The sequence below is a fragment of the Astatotilapia calliptera genome, chromosome 12, assembly GCF_900246225.1.
Source record: "Astatotilapia calliptera chromosome 12, fAstCal1.2, whole genome shotgun sequence".
Lineage (NCBI taxonomy): Eukaryota > Metazoa > Chordata > Actinopteri > Cichliformes > Cichlidae > Astatotilapia > Astatotilapia calliptera.
This window is the reverse complement of record NC_039313.1, coordinates 2,531,113-2,542,583: the sequence shown is the minus strand read 5'-3', so window position 1 is coordinate 2,542,583 and position 11,471 is coordinate 2,531,113. Positions and strand designations below refer to the sequence as shown.

Genomic DNA, 11,471 nt, shown 5'->3' with positions numbered 1-11,471 from the left:
TTATTTATTCCTGTTGTCTCTATTTATATTTTATTCTGGCACAGTTAGCATGACGCACAATGGCAATAGAGGGCTTTATTATAATCTTAAAAAAACTCAGACAAGATAGGAAATAGAAACTAAGGTACTTGGAAACAAACAGAAGACGTGGAAGACAATAAATATAGAGGAGGGTGACTAAGAGAAGTTGAGACAGTTGGGAACGCAGCAGGGACAAATCAAGAGAAACAAGGAGGAAACTGGATTAGCTTAGAAGACCATACTGATTATTAGCAACTATGAAAAGTTTCTGTTCCATCTCAAATGTATTAGGCCTGTCTGGAATGTCAAAATAGCATAAAACACACTAATCCTCAGAAACGAAGTTAAAATCTTTCAAAATGATATCTACAATATAAATGTGTAGGGTACATTATCTGGGACAGAATCATGTTTGTGTGTTTGGAAGAACAAAACTGAACAGTAGGAACAAAACGAAGAAAACAGAATTTTACCGCTAAATAATCCTAATCCGAACCCACAGAACAGCATGTGACTCCAGCACATGTGTACTCATGAAACATCGAGGTTTATTTAGAGTGGATCATTTCTGAACAAATACTACAAAACTCACATGACCCTGACTTACCCTCAAGATAAACAGAAAATAGAGCCTCAGATGGAAGGATGTCTCACAGAGCGTGCTGCATAAATGTGACGGCTTGGCAGCCTGCCATCCAGTGGTGCTCTACAGTGGTTTATATTGGCTGGAATCTCAGACTGGAAGCTACAGGTGTTGCCCAGCCTTGCAGCAGGCTGTGACTTTCAGCATGGCCTTGACAGAGGAACAGGAACTGTGTCGGAAATAAACAGGGGCCTCGGGGAGTATGGAAGTTGGCTCAGGTTGCCACTCTTGTCCATAGCAAAAAAACGAAACGTGCTCCCACCGCTACCATGCACTCTAAAGAAGGATGTACTGAAGTGGGATAATGAGGAATGACATTGTATGTCTCCATATAAATTATTACTATTATTCTTGCTGTGCTGAAAAAGAACGTGTGGAACCAGGAGAGTGTCACAGCAACATCTTTTATGGAGCTAAAGTCAACCTTTCCACAAAGCCTTCTGATCAGACCGAGAGGTCACAGTCGAGGAAGCACTGTGACGTCAAACACTGATTTATAGGATATCCTTCTAAAATTGCTACTACAGTGTTTCCAGTAGTACTGCGACTGCTGATCCTTTTGATAATAAGGCAACTTTATGTATTACAAGGAACCTAAAGAACTAGTAGTGCTGGTCTAGTTTTCTAATATAGCAGGTAAAACAAATGTCGAGCACATCAACGATTTTCTAAGTAAATATATTTCTAAAGGTGCTATTGACATGACATTTTCGCCAGATGCCAGTAACGACAAATCTAATCGACACATGCAAAGAAATCAAACCATAAATTTAAAAAAACAACGCTATCTTCTTCTTGTGTTTCCTTTTTATTATTTATTGGGAGTTGGCAAACAGAGAAATGGTGCATTACCACCAACAACTGGTGTGGACTGAAATACAAAAAAATATCCTCCCAAACAAATGAATCTGTCCTAAAAAACAAAATATGGCTGGATAACTTTCACTTTTCGAGTTCTTGTGAAATAAATCAACCAAGTCCAGTCTCACTTTCATATCTCTGAGCTTTTGAATCAGCGATTCATTTTCAGCATCATATTTCTGACAATGCACTAAAACATTTTCTATGGTTTCATCTTCTCTATTGCAGCCAGATTTTCATATATTTTCATGTTTTTTTTCCTGTTAAAAATAACATGTCTGTCTCCTCTCTCCTGTTCCTTTCTGCGCTTCTCATTTCTCCTGTTTTGCTTTGGATTTTGTAAAACCATCGCCCTTTCCTCTCTTCCTCCTGTTGCTTTTGCCACCTTTCTTCAATTGTCTGCCGTATTCTACTCTACTGTAAACTGATAATCCATCACTGAGCCTTTTCCTTGCTTTGAAACTATCCCGCTGTGGTTGGCTGTGTTAGTAGATGCATCTATATAGATTTTGACATGACCGTAATACTGATCAATATATGCCTGCACTGTCTGTGAGTTTGGAATTAAACTTTTTGTCCAATAGTGTTGAATCTACTATAGCATCAGGGGACAGTGGTGTAGTAGATTTACCACCACATATCCATGGTGGTATTATTTGGCTAATGCTGATCTTGTCCAGATTACATTCAGCCACTTTCCGATTGACTGTCCACCCACTCTTCATTTCTCTTTTCTCTTTTTCCCAGCAGGGTTGGAAAATAGTTCTTGTTGGATGATCTTGACCATGTCTTTGTAGACTTGCACAGTAGTTCAGTGTTAGCTGCTCTCCTCTGATTTCTAGGGGCATTTCTCCCATTTCTACCTGTACTGCTGCTGTTGGGGTTGTTTTAAATGCACCTGTGCAGAGTCTTAGCACCTGATACTGGATACTATCGAACTTATGAAGACTTGCTCTGGCAGCAGAATTATATACAATACTGATCTAATTTACCCAATATATATGGCTTTCAAAGATTTCCTATCAGCTCCCCAGTCAATTCCCACTGAGCACCTCATTATATTTAACACTTTCTAGCTTTTGTCTATTATTTTTTAAATATGGACAGTCCATGTCACCCTTTCATCAAACACAACCCCAGAAACGTAAATTGTTTTATCCTTTCCAACTCTTGTTTATATCATTTGACCTTGATTTCATCCCCACTTCTAAAACATCATTTTAGTCTAATGAACTGAGAATTTAAACCTCGTAGCATAAATGTAAACATTTGTACGACGAACAGTGGTCGTACACCTTAATGTTATTCATCTTCCTACCACAAAAACACTTAATCCATTAGAACATTTGATCATTTATACCATCCATCCATCTTCTTCCGCTTATCCGGGGCCAGGACACAGGAGCAGCAGCCTAATTAGAGAAGCCTAGACCTCCCTCTCCCCTGTGTCCGCCCCGGGGCCTCCTCCCGGTAGGAGATGCCCAGAACATATCACCCAGGAGGCATCCTTGTCAGATGTCCAAACCTTCCTGTGGAGGAGCAGCGGCTCTACTCTGAACTCCTCCCGGATGGCCGAACTTCTCACCCTATTTTTAAGGGAGAGGCCATCCTTCAGAGGAAGCTCATTTGTATTCGCTTGTATCTGCGATCTCGTTCTTTTGGTCACTACCCACAGAACATGACTATAAGTGAGGGCAGGGACGTAGATCAATCGGTAAAGCTTTACTTTTACACTCAGCTGATCCAAAACCCCATTTCTGCGTTCTATTCTCCGAGGACTCTATACTGAACTACTTGTTTCATAAATATAACACACCCTCCCCTGTACCCTCCCTTCTATCTCTCCACACACTCTCATACTCTTTATAAACTCTTTAATAACAAAATCCAAACTTGGTCGAAGTCAGGCTTCCTGAATACAGATAATATCCAGTTTCTTTCTAAGATCCTTAATGAAACCTCTCTTACCCATTCACTGTATAAAACTCAGACTGTCTTCTCTCCTGGTCCTCCTGACGTCTCATCTCCCCCCAGTCTCTTATGAACATGCTCCCAGGACATTAAAATAAATTAAAATAAATAAATTAAAATCCTTTATGCCAAAAATGTCTCTGCCCCTTTCACAATTATTTTAATCTTCTCTGTTTTGTGTTTTGCTTGGTCTGTACGGTTTATTGCACACGCAATGAACAAAATCATCTTCTCCACTCTGATTGCTGGATGGGTTTCTTCAGTCTGTTGTTGGTCTGCTGTTGAAAATTGCTGAAACTCTCCCTTCCCTTCTTTTGCACTTTCCCCTTGCACACTGCAGCGACGTGCCCTCTGGCATTTATAAGACCTGAGAGGCAGAGGTATATGTGGCCTTACTGGAAAACTCATACATCCGATCTTAACTCTACCTGGAAGAACCAGTTATTGGAATTCCAGCATTACAGACACATCAACTCTTTCCTGATTGACTGTTCTCGCCAGTCTTTTAATCCTGCTGATTGCACTGTAAGATATACTTCCTCTACTGGAATACTTGTGATTACTCCCACTTAAAACTCCCCCAATATTTTCCTCTCTCACACACTTTTGCAGGTACTTTCAGTATTTAACACTTTATTTGTCTGCTCTTCTGTTTTAACGGCTATCAACAGACTTCCATCTCTGAGTACTTTAGTGTTACATCTTCAAACTTCTTTTTCAGCTCTCTTGACTAAATTATCAGGCCTAACTGCACCCCTTCATCGTCAGTATTATTTTAAAGTCTTCTCTGATAATCATTTTTTTATTACGTTATCTGAACTATTCCCCTCTAAACTTCTTTTGCTGCTCTAAGTTCCTAACATACTTCTATCCTCTCTTCTCCCTCTCCCCGATCCACTGTATATATAAAATTGAATTGAACTGAATGCCAACCTTCAAAGTCTGTGATCCAAATCCATATTCCACAGCCAAAACCGAACAATCCACTCAAAAAGTCTCCCGATTATCCTCCTACCATGACACCAGCTGAAAGATACCATTAATTAGAAAGCAATCCTGCTACTTAGTGCAAATCAATATCATTCAGTCCCAACTGATGCCCTGTAAAAAGCTTTCCCTGAAGAACTGAAGCTGTTATAGCTGCAAAGGGTGGGCTGATATATTAAACCCTATGTGTTAAGAATGTGATGTCACTTAGGTTCATATGGATGAGAAAGCAGATGAGAAAGTACTTTTGGCAGTATAGTGTATCGCTATATAAAAGTAAAAACATGAATTCATTATCCTTTATAGATGTGAGCTTGTTGTTTCAAGTTCCCGTTCACAGAAAAAGAAAATCAGACACAGAAATTGTCGTTATCCAGCCTTGAGGCTTCTCAGCTGAGGAAACAACAGGAAACAAACTGAAACAAACTCCATTCCAAATGGCACATCAGACCTTTTAGACTTTGGATAGATGGAAAAGAAATTAAATGGTAATATGGCCTCTATACTTTTCAACTTTTTATTGCATTGTCATTAAGTCAAGTCTAAGTTTAAATACTGAGTTTGAAAAAACAAACAAACAAACAAACAAACAAACAACCATGCATATTGCACACATATGATTAGACAGTGCTAAAGGAATTGTTGCATTGCATTAGGTAAATGTTTTCCACAGAGAACTCAGCAGTTTCAACCAGAAATGCAGGAGTAGTACCATGGATCACAGAGGAAGTATATGTGTGTGCACTATTCCTCAGGTCAACAGTAAAGCTGACCTGAACATTTGAACAAGTCAAGTGGCTTTTACTGTCATTTCAACCATGTACAGTACAGAGTGAAACGAGACCCTGGTGCTACATATGGCCGCTGCGTGCTGCTCCGTGAATTACTAAGAGGCTTTAACTCTTCAAAGGTTACACCCACAATAAAAATAAATCATGGCTTAGATTTTGAGCAGTATGTTACGAAAAACATAACAAAATAGACACAAACAACAAAAAAACTTCACTATTACAATTTGGCAAACATTCTTCACATTGCTCCTCTGACTCCCATTGGTTACAAACATTTGCATCATCCCATAAACTATAGCAGTTTTTTTTATTACGATTATTTATAATGGCATTTAAAAATAATGGACAGATACTAAAACAACTTAAAGAAGCAACTCATTGCTTGTCTCTGTCTGAAAGTGTTGAGGCTGATGGATTTGAATAGTGAGTGTTCACTGCCCTCTAGTGGATACAATGAGAAAGTGTGTTGCCCCACCAAAACAACTTGGACAGAGTTTTGGGAGTTTGGGAGTTTGGGACTGTCACCAGGGCGGTCTAACCTGTTCAGTGCTGGTATCACAGCACAGGGATGGTGTATGTCTGAAAGCAGCTTTAGATTAAATGTAATAATCTAAATTCAGAAAAGCAAAAAAGGAACCAGCTGGTATCATTATCAGTGACTACACTCAACCATCTGTGAAACTGGTTCAGTGTAGCATATTAAATATGTATTATATTGGCATATTATTGTAAAAAAACAACCAAACAAAGCTTTAAATGTAAATCTGAAAAATAAACTGATTCCATTATTTCTCCAAGCTCACCTCCAAGTTCAGAACATTATAGGACACGATCCTCTACTGGAACTCAGCTGGAAGTACACTCATGAATGAAAATCTCTGACCTACTGAGACTGCTCTGCTGAAGTGCTGCTGATCACCGACAAATAAAACAGGGTGGGTAGCGTGTACTAATTATCTACCATACACTTCCTTTCATCACTGTATGCAAGTATGCTTAACTGGCTCACTTTAACTATTGAACCATGCCATACTATGTTCCAAAAGTAAACAAACAACAGGATGAGAGAGATTTTGGTCCTTAGTGACATGATATCATCATGCAGTTGCTGTCTGACAGGCAGCGTTATCTTGCTGGAAGCAGCCATAGGATGGCACACTGTGGTCATAAAGGATTGATCAGATATTTGTATTAACAAGCCTTTGAACTGGTGAACCCAATAAACTGACACATAATAAAGTCTGGCTTGTAAAATATAGTCAATCAAATACTTCAGTGTATTATTACTTAAGTAGTATGGTACTCTTAAATCATAACAATACACAGTATATAGATAATTATATAGATATGGATTCAGAGGTGCAAACGCATTTACACGATCGTCTAGATATGAAGTTTTAACTAACTTTTCATAATTTCTTGTGTAGAATCTGCAGTTTAAACGACAGTTTTCTGTGACGTAGGAGATATATATCTAAACTCAGCTATTCACTGCCTTTAAAGAAATGCCCACACAATGTTGAATATTCCAAAGCACTGTAAAATATCCTTCCATAATTATAGAGTTTACACTCTCAGTGAAGCTCTGTAAGGAGCTCAAGGAATGAAAATATGCATATTAATAAGGCCCCATAAACTCATAAATCATTTTGACTGTGGACACGCCTCCTGCTCTTCTACTGGCTGCTACGTGCCTCTCGTCGGCTGCGTCCCCTCTTGGTAATTTAAATAGCCCCCTTACGGAATTTGATGAATAGGGTCGCTGTCAAAAGCGTCAGACGGAGGGGAGAGCTGACAGACAGACAGCTGTGACGGAGAGCGGAGGAGCACGAGCTGCGTCATGTGTCGTCCTCACGCGTACGTCTAGTTATTTATCCGCGGAGTTGGACGTCGGGGAGAGTTTGCTCAACTATTACCGTCCCGGGCTTAATGTTCCGTGGCTAATCCTGTTTTGTTCTTTTCTGGAGCGATATGGATCCTGGAGCATGTCGAGCTTAAGTGTGGGGCCACAGCTTTGAGCGTGCGCAGGCTGAATATTTCTCCAGGTTCAAAAAGTTCTCTCGTCAGGAGGAAAAGCTTCGTCTCCGCAAGGTAACGCGTCTTTTTCTCCTGTTGTTTTACGTCCGCGCGCGCATTTCTGAGCACAGCTCCGCTTTCAAAGCTAGCAGCTCGTGTCATTAAGTAGCATCTAGGCTACGATATAATAATATAAACCTAAAGGACGCGAACAGAAATAGTTTTTGATGTTTCCAGTTACCGGAACTCTACCAAAAGTAACATTTGGTGACTTTCCCCACCCCTCCAGCGCGCGCGCGCACACACACCTTTGATCTACCGGTAACGCGAGTAAATCCTTTCCCGGTATTTTTGTCATAAAAAGCTTTCTTTTGAAACTACACAGCTCTCGAATGCAAATCTACACTGTATATTTGACCTTTTCTGCTTTACTCGCTGTGCACAAAGAATTCTGGGTAAAAAACATCACAGTAATTCTCTCATGTTGCGTATGTTCTGTTGAGGTCAGCCTGTTAGAGCATGTTGCAGTCATGCTGAAGCCTTGTAAACGTTTAGCATGTGTAACCATAAATGTGAAAAAGTGCTTCAGATTGGAACCAACTCCGTTCTCTTAAGATCTATTCCAGATATTTAATAGCATTAATGTTGTTTTTGAAATCTTTAAAGGGTGAGTGAACCTTGATTGGTTACACCCGTCTCACCCATCCTGTGTATTCAGGAGCCTCAGAGGGCCACAGCATCATGGTGAACAGCCAAGTGCCAGGTGTACCGTCAGACCCCAGGTCTTGTGCAGGATGTGGGGGGAAGATTGCCGACCGCTTTCTGCTCTTCTCCATGGAGCGCTACTGGCATACGCGCTGCCTCAAGTGCTCTTGTTGCCAAGCCCAGCTGGGGGACATCGGTACCACCTGCTACAGCAAAGGGGGCATGATTCTTTGTCGGAGCGACTACATCAGGTGAGAGCCAGAGGAAGGAGGGAAAGGAAGCTGCTGATTTTTAGATTTCCGAGGCCATGCAGATCTTACCAAAACCAAATCTTTGTTTTTGTGTTTGCAGACTGTTTGGGCACAGCGGGGCGTGCAGTGCCTGCAGCCAGTCAATTCCAGCCAACGAAATGGTGATGAGGGCACAGGGAAATGTTTACCACCTCAAGGTAAATCCCCAGCTCTCACGTTACTGTGCTTCATCTCCCGCAGCTTGTTCGACAGAAGCATCTAGGATTTGAAGTGGAGATGTGTCAGGAGAAAAGGGAATTATACCCACATATAATCACGCTTTGAGACTTCTTTTAAGATGTTTTAGGTGCTTTTACAACAGAATTTCAGCATTGTAGAGTTTTATTTTTAATATCTTCCATCCAGCATCAACTGAAAATCGTTCAATTTTGACATGAGATTTTTTTTCTTCCCCGATCCTCTGCAGTGTTTCAGCTGTGCCACTTGCAGGAACAGACTAATGCCTGGCGATCGCTTCCATTACATCAACGGTACAATTTTCTGTGAGCACGACAGACCGGGCGCTGCCTTGCTCAACAGCCACCTGCCAGCACTCCAGAGCAGCTCTGTGCTGACAAACCAGAAGGTGAATAAGACGGAGTGTAAATTCACTGTCAGCTAACGTCACTGTGCTGGAATGAAACTTCTGTTAACTCCCTCTTTGACAGGGTAATAGCAGGCCGATGGTATTATTAAAGTGAAGAAAAATATGTGGTAACCTGACTACAACGTAAATGCAGAAAGTCTTACATTCATACAGTACAGCCAATAAAGTTAATAGCTGTAATGCAGTCAGATCGAACCACCAAACTTCAAATTGGTAGATGAACTGCTCCTGAACTACAGCCACTGTGTTATGAAGAAAAACTTTCATTTTTCAAATAACTGAACAAAAATGTTTCACAAGTCAGAAATCACATATTTGATATGTATTATTTGGGTTACTTGGACATCGTCACTAGTCTGCAAAGAACATTAGAAACCCTTGTTCAGTCAAATATGACTGAATTGTTACTTGTAATGACATTTTTCCTTAATGTAGTGCGGTATCGCTACATTACATTAAAAATGTGCACTGATTTTTGTAAAGAACTGAAATGCAACATGTAAACAGTCCTATAATCTCCTTGCTTTTCAAAGCTGCTGCTGTCACACTGCTGTTTAGAACTGTAATAATAACAGGTATTGTGCATTGTTATGCATTAATTTGAAGATGAAGAGAGCACTTGATAAGTGATGCAGGACTCTGTGGTCACTGCTTTTGTTTGTTCATTTGCAGGTATGCTGAGTGGCAAACGTGCCCTGCGCTGCCCTTGCCTTCCTCTCCAAAGCTTCACTCCTTTCTTCTCTTGTGCTACTGTTGCCGTTGTTGTGGATTCCCATCACCACCCACCTGCTTCTCATCCCCTCCCAGAGTGGACACAGTTTCTCAGTTTCTCACTCAAGATATCCCACAACTCGTCATATCAGAGAGACCCTCTGTACTACATGCAAAGTCCCGTCTATGTTGTGGTCAATGTTAAAGTGGTCTGTGCATCATGCAAAGACTCAGGAGTTGCACTAGCAAAAGGCTCTTAAAGGACAAAAGGCTGGATGCCAAGTGGAGGAGAGCAAAAGCTGCTTGAGTGAACATTTGATGGACTGCTGTAAAATGACTGAACTTTTGCTTGATGCCTTGTGGCATTTTTTCCCCTGAGCATCACTGTTTTTATTTTTTTAATTGTATTTTTTTTATTACTAAACTCCTGATCTCGCTCTTACGTACATGTTCACCTGGAGATCTGACACTGAGGAGATAAAATTGATGGATGACAAAAATGTGAAAATATTCAGTCATTGGAAATCCTTTAACCCGCAGCAGAAAGCTTTTAAAGCCTGTCGCTGCTTTGTCACGTGTTGATTTCTCTTGTGCCCTGCACATCGACAAAGTAAAACAATCCCGTGCAACTTTATTTTTCTGCTGTATAGTTTTGTTTCTTTACCAGATGCGTGTTTGGTGTTTGTGTTGGGATGGTGGTGGTATGTGGCATTGAAAGAAAAATTCAATTAAAACGATTCTTGTAACATGTCACAAAGTGATCTGAGGTTAAGCCCGTTAGTGGCATTACAGTGGCAACATGTGGCATGGTACCTAGCGTGGTGGATGTTACTGGCTCTCTCACTCTCTTTCGCCCTGTATGGTGAAAACATGCCTGATTACCCTGAGGAATGGAATTGGGGGGCTTGAGCTCTGACCATTTACAGAAGCAATTAAACATGATCCCTGTATCTGTGCTGCTGGAGCTCCTGGGAGGCTGAACTCGGGGCATATCCCAAGGTTGACTGACTCGGTGGCTGCTTGCTTCTTATAAAGCTTAATCTGAAAGCAGGCTAATTAAAGGGGATGTAGCTCCCTCTACATCCAGGGCGTTTGAAAAAATCTTATGTATTTACTGTTTACCATGTTCCAATTAAAGCTCCCACACAGCCTGGTTTGTTTCCTGTTGCTGTTCTTTGTTCTCTGCCACTTTGCAATGCTTCTGAAATGCATTTCCTTGAGCTGCATCTAACTCGCTATGCCTTTTTAATGCTATATAAAAAGGTTTCAAGTCTTAGCGCATTGTCGGTAGTTTGGAGCTAATCTTGGTGTGATAGTGGCAACAGAGTGCGCCGTGTGCAGGAAGCACAAGATAGCATCTGCTCTACTTTCACACCTTGCCTGGGAGCATGGCAGCCATCAAACTCGCACCTTAATGCGCTTAGTTATTTCAAAGCGTCCCACTTGTCATGCTAGGTGCTGATACCGCATCAATTATTTATTCCACGTCTGATCAAGAAGCGTCACGCAAATTCATTAACGTATGCAAATGATCACAATTACAATTATCTTTGTATCGTGATGGTGAAGAAATAAAACCTTGGCACATTCCCGAGTCCCACCACACCACAAGTTACACTTTGCATTCAAACTAATCAAGCCTCATCTGCCTTTTCCTAATTAGCCGGAACGTTTTCAGATGCCAATTAGCGGGTCTCATGAAAAGGCACTTTGCCATGAGGCGTTGTCTTTTATCAGAGCTTCTGCAGGTGTGTGGCTCACCGTGTAGCTTGTGTCATAGGAAAGTGTTTATTCCTGCTAATTAATCATATTAACACATGCAGATGAGTGTAATTGCCTGAGCTCCTCCACCTCACACTGTGTGAAGA

General features: G+C 41.0%; 1 protein-coding gene across 2 annotated transcripts; it reads left to right on the top strand.

Moving 5' to 3' along the window:
* The first annotated feature begins 6,998 nt into the window (after positions 1 to 6,998).
* LOC113034093 (LIM domain transcription factor LMO4-B-like) lies at positions 6,999 to 10,756 on the top strand. 2 transcript variants are annotated; one of them, XM_026188412.1, is made up of 6 exons: positions 7,000 to 7,131; positions 7,242 to 7,365; positions 8,009 to 8,246; positions 8,347 to 8,443; positions 8,713 to 8,871; positions 9,565 to 10,756. In XM_026188412.1, the coding sequence occupies exons 3-6, from the start codon at positions 8,032 to 8,034 to the stop codon at positions 9,571 to 9,573; spliced, it is 480 nt and encodes a 159-aa protein (XP_026044197.1). In that variant the 5' UTR covers positions 7,000 to 7,131; positions 7,242 to 7,365; positions 8,009 to 8,031; the 3' UTR covers positions 9,574 to 10,756. The 2 variants fall into 2 exon arrangements, with proteins under 2 accessions (XP_026044196.1, XP_026044197.1); XM_026188411.1 differs by having other exon boundaries at positions 6,999 to 7,365; positions 7,957 to 8,246.
* The last annotated feature ends 715 nt before the right edge of the window (positions 10,757 to 11,471 follow it).